The sequence below is a fragment of the Protopterus annectens genome, chromosome 12.part0 (genome assembly GCF_019279795.1).
Source record: "Protopterus annectens isolate FY-2018-M chromosome 12.part0, PAN1.0, whole genome shotgun sequence".
In the NCBI taxonomy this organism is placed as follows: Eukaryota; Metazoa; Chordata; order Ceratodontiformes; family Protopteridae; genus Protopterus; species Protopterus annectens.
This window is the reverse complement of record NC_056746.1, coordinates 101,450,885-101,464,317: the sequence shown is the minus strand read 5'-3', so window position 1 is coordinate 101,464,317 and position 13,433 is coordinate 101,450,885. Positions and strand designations below refer to the sequence as shown.

Here is a 13,433-nt window from a genome sequence, read left to right as displayed (position 1 = left end):
GGTCATGGCTGGTCTGCAGAGGGGGTAGGAGTGTGTGCCCCCTTGCTTGTTTATGTACCACATAACTGTGTTGTCTGTCTTTAGTAGTAATTGTCCTGGATGCAGTAGGTCCTTGAAAGCTATAACAGCATTTTGTACAGCTAGCATCTCTTTTTGATTGATGTGGAGATGTCTTTGCTCTGTGGGCCACTCGCCCTGGATACATTTTCCTGCCATGTGTGCTCCCCAGGCGTAACCCGATGCATCTGTTGTCAGTGTCTGCCTGGCTGTGGGTTGAGTGAAAGGCTGTCCCTTGTTAAGGTGACAAGCTTGTGCCCACCATCAAAACTTCTGTTGTAGGCAAGGAATTAGTGGTATAACGGTTTCCAAACTTTGACAGTGTTGAGACCATACGCTCTTTTAGGTACCATTGTAGTTTCCTCATATGCAGTCTGGCATATGGAATTAGTAGTATGCAAGATGCCATGTAGCCCAAGGCCTGCAGAATTTTTCTTGCAGGGAGTTGGGTCTTTGTTACCATTAATTGAAAATATTGAGTCAGTTGTCCTTGCTTGTCTGGTGTGAGATAAGCCATCTGGGCCATTGTGTTCAAGCTGACACCCAGGAATATTATCTGTTGTGAGGGCACTAGTTTTGATTTTTTTTTCGTTTACTGTGTACCCCAGGCAACTTAACTTTTTTACGTACACCAGATGTTTTAGTAGAATGTCCTTGATCTCTGCTTGAATCAGGCAGTCGTCCAGGTATGGGTAAATCTGAATTCCTTTTTGCCTGCAAAATGCAATTACTGGTGCCAGGCACTTTTGTGAAGACCCTGGGCGCAGTAGATAAGCCAAAGGGTAGTGCAGAGAATTGATAGTGCATTGAACCAGCAAGAAATCTGAGGTAGCTTCTGCAATTTTGCCTGATAGGGACATGCAGGTATGCCTCTTTGAGGTCCAAAGTAACGAGCCAAGCTTTCTTGCCCAGCATGGGAAGAAGCTGCTGTAGTGTCAACATCTTGAATTTCGGAACATCCAGGTAAGTGTTTAGTGTAGAAAGGTCCAGAATGGGTCTCCAGGCTTTGTCTTTTCTGGGAACCAGAAAGAGTCTTGAGTAAAATCCTTGTCCTTGTTGTGGTACCTTTTGAATAGCTCTCATGTCCATGAGTGCTGTAATTTGTTTTTGAGCCTCTGCCCCTTGATTTGGTGGCAGATTTGACATTCCTTTTAACATTGGCAAGGTGTGGAAATGGAACCTGTAACCTTGAGATATGATGTTGAGAACCCATTTGTCTTTGGTGATGCAATGCCACTTGTGATAGAAAAGTGCCAGTTTTCCTCCTAAGGGGGCTGCCAAGAGAGAGCTGTTTGGCAGCTGTAGTGGGAAGTCATTGAGGCTGTTTTTTATAAGGTTGAGGCCTGTCTTACCCTTCTTTCTGGCCTGGTGTGCCCCATTGTCGAGGCCTGTAAGGGCCTTGTGTCTGCCCCATTGTCGAGGCCTGTAAGGGCCTTGTGTCTGACCTCTACCACTTGGACGTCTGTATCTTCCCCTTTGAGGGCAATCTGTGACTGGAAAGGACCAATTCTTTGTTGGTCAATTTCAGCTAAAACGAGGAGATTGAACCTGTAAGAAATCTTTCACCATTTGCATAGATTTTGCCTTATCCTCCATCTTCTTTAATACCTCCTCTGCCTTAACTCCAAACAGCACATCCCGCTGCAAAGGTGCATCCAATAATTTGACCTTAACATGATCTGGTAACGTATGTTCTTTTAACCAAGCATGCCTTCTAATGACAAAGCCTGTAACTGCTGCTCTACAGGAGGCCTCTAAGGAATCAAACCCACATTGCAAAGTGTGTTTTCCCACTTGTTTAGCTGCATGCAATAAATCCTGCATTTCTTTTAAGTTAGGAGGATCTGATTCTGGTAGCATCTTTTGTTTCAACTGAGACATCAAAAATTGCTGATATTTTAGCATGTGAAACTGGCAATTCAAGGCTCTCATTGCTAAAGTTGCAGAAGTATATACCTTCTTTCCCCATCTGTCTAATGCTCTGGAATCTCTGTCAGAGGGGACTGGCTTTTTTTGCTGATGAGGCCTTAATCCCTTTGGGTCCCTGAGAAATAGTTTCATGGTCAGCAACAGGGCTTTTGTACAGAAATCTGTGAGAGTCAGGGACTCTGTAATATCTATCAGGTTTAACTGGGGCTGGGGGTAAGGAGTCTGGGTTCAAACTGGATTCAGTGTACACATAATCCACAATGTCTAAAACTGGTGGAATAGCAAGGGGTCTGTGTTGGGGCAATAAAAGGAAGTCTCCGAGTCTTTTCTTGGCTTCTGAGTAATCCTGACCTTCCCAATGGAAATGCTCTCTCATGGTATGTAAGGTCTCCCCAAAGGAGTAATCCTCAGGTGGAGAGGCTGATGGAATTGATTCCTCAGCATCAGAATCCTCATAAGGGGGTAAAGAATATCCTAGGTCCGAGGAAGAGTCAGAGGAGAGGGACACCTGGTCAGAAGATTCATAGTCTGCGGGATGGGACCCCTTGATCAGAGTGATCAGGTCCTCGGCCATTTTTAGCATCTGTTTCTTAGGCATGGAAGCCTGCCCTGGAGAGAGCTGTGTCCGTTTCTTTGCTTTTAAGGGGGGCTTAGCTTTAACAGAGGGTTTAATAGTTAACTGGGTAGGTCTGAAAACACCCTCTGTAGCTGTGGAATGCTCAGCTACTTCGGTTTCCTCTGTAGGTTTAGGATCAGTAAACTGAAGGCCTAGTGCATCCGAAGGCCCAGCTAGCTCCACGTGGGAGTCTGAGGCAGTCTGTGGTTCTGTGGAAGCGGTCGTCAGGGGCTGCGTAGGCGCCTCGCTGAAAACCGGAGAACCGGCGACCAGCCTAGAAGAGGCCTCGTCGTCCGTTTTAGGCCTCGGATGCCTGTCCTTGCGCTTTTTATGCATTGAGGTCGTCAGAATTTCCGACGGCATGATATAACTGAATTTTCTACCAAAATAATGTCAGGCAAAATCAAAAAGATGTTTAATAGTGCGCTTGTTAAACCTAGCACAAAACCGACAACCAGTGACGTCGTGGGTCAGCCTAGGCATGGAACACAATAGGAGTGGAAATCCTTATGAGGTATTTGCTTCCCACAAGAAATACAGTTATTAACTTTTACTGACATCGGTCTGAGGTAAGAAAAAGTTTCAACGGGGTACTTAGCTTTTTTAGAAGACTTCGGTTCTGGATTCGGAATGAAGATCTCAGGAGTCGGCCGACCGGCACTTGCAAACTGCTTCTGCTTCAGGCACCGCGCGGCAAGAAAGACTGAAGAAAATGGCGTCGGCTGCATCTTATATACCCCTGTCGCACTGATGTCAGGGAGGAGGCGACAGCAACAGAAGCCGGACCAAGACTTTCAAACTCTGGCCGACTGCGGGACCACCTGATGGCAGGATAACCAAAGTGTAATGACTGCAGCAGTGTAACACGATGAACATCCCTTTAATATTTGTCAGGTTTTCTGGGAGCAGGAGGCAAAGAATCAGGGGCCAAACTAGATTCCGAAAAGCATCATCAACAATGTCTAGTACAGGAGGAATAGCCAAAGGCCTATGTTGAGGAAGGAGTAAGAAATCCCTAAGCCTCTTTTTTGAATCAGAGAAATCCTGGCTTTCCCAGTGGAAATGCTCCCTTAGAGTATGTAAGGTTTCACCAAAAGAAAACTCCTCTGGAGGGGAAGCAGAGGGAATAGAGTCCTCTGCAACAGAATCCTCATATGTAGATAAGGGCAAATCCAGATCAACAGAAGAATCAGAAAAATCAGAATCCTAGTCAGAAGATTCATAAACAACTTCAGTCCTAGGTCTCTCTGAAGGGGGAGTTTGGCTTCCCCTAATTAGAGTTATGAGATCTTCAGCCATTCGTATTTGTTTTTTAGGCATAGAGGCCTGAGCATGCGGCCTGGGCGTCGTTTTTTTAGGCATGGTTCAAGATTTAGGCCTAAATGAAGGAGGTGTCGGTTTAATATGCAAGTCCGTAAGCCTGAATACACCCCTCAGAATCTGGTGCCTGCACAGCGGCTCCTGACTCATCCAAGGCAGACACATCTGCAGGTTCCATAGTTAAAGCACCTTGCGGCAGACCGGACTATGAATAGGTTTCAGTAGAGGCCTGCGAATCAGAAGTAAAAGCGCCTCACTGAGTACCAGTGAACTGGCTTAGGAGAAGCGTCGTCGGCAGTTTTGGACCTCAGCGGCCTGTCTCTGTCTTTATCTTTGCGTTTTTTTGGAATCCCGGTAGTCGGATTGCTAACAAATGGCATTTCTGGATAATTAAACCGAGAACTGAAATATTTAGATACGAAAATATACCGACGACGGACAGTGCGCTGATTAAATAAAGCACAAAACCGACAGCAAGGTACGTTGTGGTCAGGGCCTAGGCAAGGAATACAGTACAGATGAAAATCTTTATGAGGTATTTGCTTTCCACAAGTAATGCAATTATTAACTTTTACTGCCATTGGTAAGGAGCAAGAAAAAGTTTCCCCAACGGGGTACTTAGCTTTAGTTGAACATTTCGGTTCTGAAACTCGAAAATTTCAGGAGTCGGCCAACTGGCACTTGCGAACTGCTTCGGGCACCGCACGGCAAGAAAGACTGATGTAATGGCGTCGGCTGTATGTTTGATACCCTTGACGACCTGACATCATGGAAGAAGGGACAGCAACAGACGCAGGACCCAAGACTTTGTTAATCAGCCCAACTGAGGGCTACTGCAAGCAGATAACACAATTGTAATGACTGCAACAGTGAAACACGAAGAACATCTGGATATAGTGGTCCAGGAAAAGACAAAAGTAGCATTGGCCATTGAAATCACCACATCCACTGACTACAGTGTCCTGCGCACAGAAAGGCACAAAATTATAAAATATCAGGATTTGGAAGAAAGATGCCCAAATAGTTCCAATAGTAGTGGGAGCAATGGGTCTTAAAAAAAAAAAAAAAAAAAAAAAGTTTAAAATGTTATTTGGATACGCTACCAATACATGTAACTCTATATGACTTACAGGAGGAGTCTATTACTGGGCACACTGCGGGTGCTGCAAAGAGCACTTTTGGCTGACATCACAGAGTGAAACAGTACTAATTTCATGAACTTTCATCATACTTTGACTTAGGAATGGGGTCCATTCAGTCATGGTATTAGAAACCCAAAACATTGGAGAAATTAAAAAGGGAGTAACCCATCACATTGTTTAAATCTGCATAGCCACTTTAAAGAAATCAAACAAGGTTTCTTAATACAAGAGAGTACTTACAAAGTCCTTGAATGGCTGTTTTTCTGGAATTTCCCACTCATCACTAATGGTGGTATACCTTGGATGAAAAAAAAAAACACTTGCCGTTACAAGAGTTAGCAAATTAATCTTCCTTTACACTGCAAAGACATAAATCAGTTATTTTATGGAATATTAAAAACAGTACCATATTAGCCAGTATTATGCAACTTACTTTAACTGACCTCAGTCTAGGCAGACTTGCTTTGTAGTATTCTTTCTTCTTCCCTCTCTGCCTGCTAGCTATTAGCCCACTTGCGAATGACTAGCTCATTAGTTCCCTCTGTACAGTAACAGCCAATCATACAATCTGTTTTCCCACAGGGCAAGTTCTGGTCACAGCAGGCCATCATCCAGATAGTTATCAGGATGTGTTCTGTATCCAAAGCCCTGATCTCCCCAGTGGCAGCTGATGACTGCAGCCTGCAATGGTGGCCACTATAAGTGAGCTACTATGTGAATTTGTCTCAGACTACAGTGCACTGCTTGGTGTGCACCCCCCGTGACAGTACTGCTTCTGATGCGCCATCCAGAACTGGTAATATACACAGTGACCACAGGGTGCCAGTGTGCCACAAGCCTACATGCCGCCTCTCTTGGATTGAAATTCCAACACTGAACAGCTAAATGAAATCGAGTCACTAATTCACAGTCAGGGTTTCGGATGCCACCTCCATCCTGGATTGAAATTCCAGCACTGAACAGCTAAATGAAATCGAGTCACTAATTTACAGTCAGGGTTTCGTCACTCTTTGTGCCATGGATCCAGGCCATCTCAACCGAGGCAGATGGTCCGATTCTGAAAGTCATAAATGAGCACACTCCTACAACCAATAAAGCCACTGCTGCCAGCAGCAAAATCTGTGCAACATTAACTCACTAATGAAAGCAGCTCGTCTTATGCTGGACAAACCATTTACCAGAAAACAAAATAGCTACATATTAAACCCTGTCCACCAGATCTGGGCAAGCTGAATAAAAAAAAGTCATCTCCTACATAGCCAGTAACCTCTGGGGTAGAGACATTTTATTAGGTACTCCCAATTACTTAAAAAAAGATGGGAGGTGGGATGATCACACCAAGGATCGCCGTCATGTTTTAAAATAAGGTAAACTAACAGATACATGAGACAACTTTGTACAATCTAGATTTCCTACTAGTATGTCTACTGCAGTGGCGAAATGGACTCCTTAAGTCCTCTGCAATTAGAATTTTATTAAATGAAGTGATCACCAACTTCTCCATGTAAAAGGTGCTTCTGAGGACTACCTGCAGCAAAATGACAAATGTGACCACCAGATTATAAGGCATACTACTATTATTTTTATTATTTCACTCTCCACTTTATTTTTCATCGATTCACACACTCTCATTATTCCTTAAACATACATTCTAGTGAAAGCTGCTGCTGTACCTTTCTAGCAAAACAATAAAGCGTTTCAGATGTACTGCTACCTCTCTAAAGAGAACCAGTGCTGCTATTCACAATATTAGAGTAAAGCAGGAACAACGGACAAGGACTATGCTGTGGTGCGTTTACAATCTCTCGAATCAAGTCCCCCAAAGACAGAAACACAGGAGTTTGTCTGTGACAATAGAGGCAATGGAATCTGCCCACCACAGGGATACACTTTGACAAGTAGCTTTGCTGTGCAGCTAACTCGCAGTGACAGGCCTCAAATCTAAACATAAAAGGAGAGAACATTTTTAAAACTGGCAAAAGTCAAGAAAAAACTGAACAGCTAGTAGCAGAGCAGCACAAAGAGAGCAAAGAGAAGAGAGAAGACAGCCCGAAGAGTTCCAGGTGCAAACGCTAGCAGTACATAGCACTGTGTGTTACAGAAAACTGAGCGACTGTCCATTTGGTAAAAAATGATCTTTGTTCTAAAGAAGCAATGAATACGAAGCACTTTAAAAGGTAGCATGAGGCAGTTTATATTTGAAAACACACAGCACGGCAACAGAGCTCTGAAGAATGGCACTAAGATGCATTCTGGGATGGGAGGGGCATGAGGCAGTTTATATATGTAAACAGAGCACGGCAACAAAGCTCTGAAGAATGGCACTAAGATGCATTCTGGGATGGGAGGGGCATGGGGCAGTTTATATATGTAAACAGAGCATGGCAACAGAGCTCTGAAGAATGGCACTAAGATGCATTCTGGGATGGGAGGGGCATGGGGCAGTTTATATATGTAAACACAGAGCACGGCAACAGAGCTCTGAAGAATGGCACTACGATGCATTCTGGGATGGGAGGGGCATGGGGCAGTTTGTGTGTGTAAACACAGAGCACGGCAACAGAGCTCTGAAGAATGGCACTACGATGCATTCTGGGATGGGGGCATGAGAGTTTATATAAGTAAACACAGAGCATGGCAAAAAAAGTTCTGAAGAATGGCATGAAGATGCATCCTGAGATGGGAGGGGCATGGGTCAATTTATAAATGGAAACAGAGCCTTGAAGAATGGCACCGAGATGCATTCTGGGACAGGAGGGGGGAGGACACCAGCCTACTGTTTTACAAGTGGAGCTGTCCGAATGTGAGCTGAACACTGCACTGCGGTTACTAAGAATGGACCAGATCTGTATTTATGTCTTAGAGATGCATTGTGGGACAAGAGGGGGGAGGACAGCAGCCTAATGTTTTACAAGTGGAGCTGTCTGAATGTGTGCTGAACGAGCTGTCCGAATGTGTGCTGAACACTGCACTGCTGTTACTAAGAATGGACCAGGTCTGTATTTATGTTTTAGATTTCTCAGAACTGTGCTGCTAGACAAAGAATGTGAATAATGTGCACGGGATCCTCACTTAAACCAAGTACTTTAAGGGGACACAAGGCACAGTCTAACGTACAAGTGCTTTGGAAACATTAAGCAGTTCTCTAATGTTTTGTGGTACCTTCTCTTTGTAGCAGTACCAAATGACAAAAATATGTATGAATGGGTGTCACGTTTGACTCCCAAACAAATTAAGCACTTGGGGTGCCTGCCTGTAGGTACACACCATAGAAACAGTAACTGAACTATACAGGCAAATGGCCTAGAACCAAAAAGTCTTCGCAGAAACATATACAAATAATAAAAAAAAAGAAAACTTAACTGGACAGTTATCAGTAAAAGGGAACAACATCTTTTCTCAACTAGTTATGAAAAACACCTGCAAATCACTAAATATAATCAAATTCAGACCAGAGCCATTGCCAGAGCATTAGAAAACTACAGTTGTATACACTTACCATACATGTAGATGTTCGAGTGTGTTCACTGTTGCAGTTATCACACTAGAGTTATCCTGCCAGGGGTAGCCCTCAGTCAGCCTAAATACAAGAGGCTTAGTATTTCTGCATCAATTGCTGTTGCTTCAGTACTGACATCAGGTTGTCAGAGGTAATAAAAACAGGCAGCCGATGCCATTACATCAGTTTTTCTTGCCCCAAATGTCAGGAGCCCCCAAGTAGGGAGCCAAGTTATGGTGGAAAAACACCACCAGTAAAAAGTAAATACCAATAGCCCTGTAAGGAGTGAGGAAGAGAGAGAGAATGAGAGAGCAGTGAGAGAGACAAGGGGGCTGAAAGGTGGGAAACCAGGACCGCAACAGTGAACACTCAAACATCTACAGTTATGGTAAGTGTACAACTGTACTATGTGCTTCGTGTTTCACTGTTGCAGTCATCACACTTGGGGTGATACCCAAACCTGAAGAATGGGTGGAGGGAGTCAAGAAGAATTGGGACTGGCTAGTATGCCCTGCAGGACTGCTGTTGCAAAGCCCGCCCTGGATTTGTTAAAGACAGGCAGGTGGTAATGCATGGTGAAGGTATGAACAGAACTCCCAAGTAGCAGCTTCCAGAATGGCCCTGGTAGGGACTCCTGTGAGAAAGGCTGTAGAGGTTGAAGTTGCCCTAGTGGAATGCTTTCTGACTCCCTGAGGGGGTGGTTTCCCATGGTGTTTGTAACAGAAATGGATGAAGTGTGCTATCCATTTGGAGATGGTTTGTTTTGATATGGGCTTGCCCTCTGCCCCTGGTGCAAAGCTGAATAGTAACTGGTCAGACTTCCAATAAAGGTAGAATCTGAGCTGTCTGTGCACATCTGAGGAGTGCAGGATCATTTCCCCCTTATTTTGAGGATTAGGGAAGAAAGTGGGCAAATGGATAGAATGGTTGAGAGCCACACTGGACACCACTTTAGGCACGAAAGTGGAGTTAGTCCTGAGGGAGACCCTATCAGCATGAAAAATAATGAAGGGTTTCACAGCCATAAGTGCTTGTAGCTCAGACACTCTTCTGGCTGAAGTGATGGCCAGAAGCAAGGCTGTTTTCCAAGAGAGGAATTTTAACTCTGCTGATGCTGCAGGCTCAAAGGGAGGTAGTGTGAGCTTTTTCAATACAAAGTTAAGGTCCCAAGCAAGGGTAGGGGCTCTTCTTGGTGGCGTTAAGTTGTTAGCCCCTCTCCGGAATTGCTTGATGAGAGGGTGAGAGAAGAGAGGTGGCTCTGTGCTGTAATAAGCAGAGATGGCAGAGGCATGGATCTTAATGGTGGAGAAGGAGAGGCCTCTGTGGAGTAGGTCTGCTAGGTAATCCAGAATGACAGGCAAGGAGGGCTGTGCTGTATCTGCTCCTTTAGTGTGAATCCAGGAACAGTACATTTTCCACTTGTCAGCATAGGATTTCCTTGTACTGGGTCATCTGGCTTCACATTATGACCTCCAGTACCTGCTTGCTTAGGCTGGCCACTGGAAGATAAGTCAAGGGATAAGCCAGGCTGCAAAGGTTCAGGGTCTGCAACTGTGGATGCAAGAACTGTCCCTCCTGCTGTGTCAGGAGAGGAGGGAGTGACAGACTGCGCAGTAGTGGGTACTAGTGTCGGCGTGGTCAGTCTGGGGCAATCAGAATTGCCCTTGGTCTTTCCTCCCTTATTTTGAGTAATACTCTTGTAAGAGGTAGAGGGGGAAATGCATAGATTGAGAGGTTTGCCCACTGGAAGGATAGGGCATCCACTTTCCAGACCTTGCTGTGAAGTACCCTGGTGCAGAATTTGTTGAGCTGGTGGGTTTTGATTAGTAAGGGCCCCCTGGTGTGAGTAGGGATCTGAAGTGTGCTGAACAGCTAGCATCTCTTTTTGATTGATGTGCAGATGAATATGATTTGGTCTCCAGTGGCCCTGAATGCACCTGCTGTCCAGATGTGCACCCCAGGCATAATCTGATGCGTCTGTAGTTAGGGTCTGGGTGGCGTGGGCTTATGTAAAGGGAAGCCCCTTGTTGTGGTTGCATGCTGCTGCCCACCCAAGGAACTCTTTCCTTAGACAAGGTAAAATAGGTATGATTGTTTCCAGGTCCTGAGAATGTTGGCACCAAATAAGTACCACTGAAGTTTCCTCATATTCAGTCTAGCATATGGAATTACTAGAATGCAGGAGGCCATGAACCCTAGAGCCTGCAGGATTTTCCTTGTGGATAGCTGGGTTCTGGTGGGCATTTGAGCGAAGTAGCCAGTCAGATAGGCTTGCTTTTCTGGAGTAAGGAATGCCATCTGGGATGCTGTGTCCAAGCTTGCTCCCAGGAATACAATATTTTGACTGGGGACTATTTTGGATTTCTTTTCGCTGATAGTGTACCCCAGGGATGTAAGAAGGTCCTTTACAAATGACGGGTGCTGCAACAGCTTTTCCTGACTGTCTGCCTGAATTAGGCAATCGACCAAGTAGGGATAAATTTGAATATTTCTCTGTCTGCAATAGGCAATTGTTGGAGCCAGGCATTTTTTGAAAACTCTGGGAGCAGTGGATAAGCCAAAGGGAAGTGCAGAGAACTGATAATGCATAGATCCTGCCCAGAGACGTACATATTTCCTGCAGGACTCCTTTATTTGAATGTGCAGACAGGCCTCCTTTACATCTGGGGTGACTAACCAGGCATCTTTGGACAGCATAGGGAGAAGCTGCTGGTAGGGTGAGCATTTTGAATTATGGAACCACCAGGAAGGTGGTTAGAATGGATATATCTAAGATTTGGCACCAGGTGCCCTCTTTTTTGTATACCAGGAAATGTCTGGAATAAAAACCTTGGCCTATCTGTTCTGCAGGAACAGGCTGAATTGCCCTTATAGACAGCAGGGACTGAACTTAGTTTTGTGCCTCTGCCCACTGGTTTGGAGGAATATCTGGAAACCGTTTTGGGGTTGGCAGTGTGTGGAAATAAAATTTTTACCCTGGGATACTATGTTGAGGACCCATCGATCGTTGGTGATGGAGGTAGAGTTTTTTTTTGCATGGTGGGCAAGTTTTCCTCCTAGGGGCACGAGCAATTGGGCAGAGGTTTGGGGTGAAGTTGAGAAGTCATTGTAAATTCTTTCCATAAGGGGGTGGCTTAGCAGTCTCTGGTTTAGAAGTGGAGGTACTCCACTGCTTAGATCTCTGCATACCCTGAGACAGTAATCTGGGGGGGCTGGTCTGTTTCCCCTAGGTCTAGTTTGAGATGTCCTTGAGGGTGCTGGAAAGGAATAATGTTTTGAGGGACAATGCCTACTAAATCTTGGAGGCTGCACTTTTAAAAAATCTTTGTCTGCACAGACTTGGCCTTTTCTTCCATCTTTTTTAAAACCTCTTTTGCTTTAGTGCCAAACAGATGTCCTTGTTCAGAGGAGCGTCCAATAATTTTGATTTGACATGGTCTGGCAAGGTCTGCTCCTTAAGCCAGGGATGCCTTCTTAGCACAGAACCTGTGACTGCTGCGCTGCAAGATGTTCCAGGGCGTAAAACCCACATTGCAAGGTATGCTTGCTGACTTGGCTTGCAGAATGCATAAGCTCCTGTAATTCTTTACTTTCTGCACAGTCAGGTAAGGTAGATAACTTTTGCTTAATACGTTACATAATCAGGTAAGGTAGATAACTTTTCTTAATATGTTCCACAATCAGGTAAGGTAGAGAACGTTTGCTTAATACGTTCCACAGTCAGGTAAGGTAGAGAACGTTTGCTTAATACGTTCCACAGTCAGGTAAGGTAGATAACGTTTGCTTAATACGTTCCACAGTCAGGTAAGGTAGATAACGTTTGCTTAATACGTTCCACAGTCAGGTAAGGTAGATAACGTTTGCTTAATACGTTCCACAGTCAGGTAAGGTAGATAACGTTTGCTTAATACATTCCACAGTCAGGTAAGGTAGATAACTTTTGCTCAATACATTCCATAGTAAGCTGCTGGTATTTCAGCATGTGGAACTGACAATTTACTTAATGCTCTAACAGCGAGAGTTGCAAAGGTGTATACTTTTTCACCCCATCTGTCTAAAGCTCGGGAATCCCTGTTCAAGGCGGTGGGATTCTTGGCTGTAGTTGCTTTTATTCATGTAGGTCCTTGGCGATGACCTCTAGGTCAGCAGTAGGATTTTTGAAGAGAAATTTGTGTGAGTCAGGGACTCTGTAGTACCGGTCAGGTTTCCTTGGAGCAGGGTAATATATCAGGAGTTAGAATGGATTCCATAAAGACATCATCTACAACATCCAGAACAGGAGGGATAGCTAAGGGTCTGTGCTGTGGTAGATCTAAAAATTCCCAGAGTCTCTTTTTGGACTAAGGATAATCCTGGCATTCCCAATGGAAATGCTTTCTCAAAGTATGTAGGGTTTCACCTAAAGAAAAATCCTCTGGAGGGGAGGCAGAAGGAATGGATTCCTCTGCATCTGAATCCTCATAGGCAGACAAGGTCATGTGTCTTCATAATCAGAAACCTCCGAGTCATTGGACTTTTGGTCAAATAAAGCTGCTGTCTCTCTCTTTTTTTTTGCTTCCCCTAATCAGCATGATGAGGTCTTCTGCCATTTTAAGCATCTGAGACTGTGGCAAGGAAACAGGTGCTTGAGATTGGGTCATCGGTTTTTTAGGCATAGCTCGAACTCTTGGCCTTCGAAACTCGATAGTTTTAGAAAGAACTGAAGACACGAAAGTCGTCGGTTTGTGTCGAATATCGGTAGTGCGAAGAGCTTCCTAGCCGGTGCCTGCACAGCGGCTCTCAACCCAACCAAGGTAGAGACATCCACAGGTTCCATAGTCAAGAGTCTTGCGGCATACTGGACTCCAAACGGGTCTCGGTAGCAGCCTGC

At 44.8% G+C, this 13,433-nt stretch overlaps 1 protein-coding gene across 1 annotated transcript in view; it reads right to left on the bottom strand.

Annotated features, from left to right (window-relative positions):
- Positions 1 to 13,433, bottom strand: part of EIF3B (eukaryotic translation initiation factor 3 subunit B) — a gene marked incomplete in the record, with an annotated part of 704,366 nt that overhangs the window by 582,442 nt on the left and 108,491 nt on the right. The window contains 1 exon segment of the mRNA XM_044089128.1: positions 5,305 to 5,362. Within this exon segment, the coding sequence (XP_043945063.1) occupies positions 5,305 to 5,362 (58 nt within the window).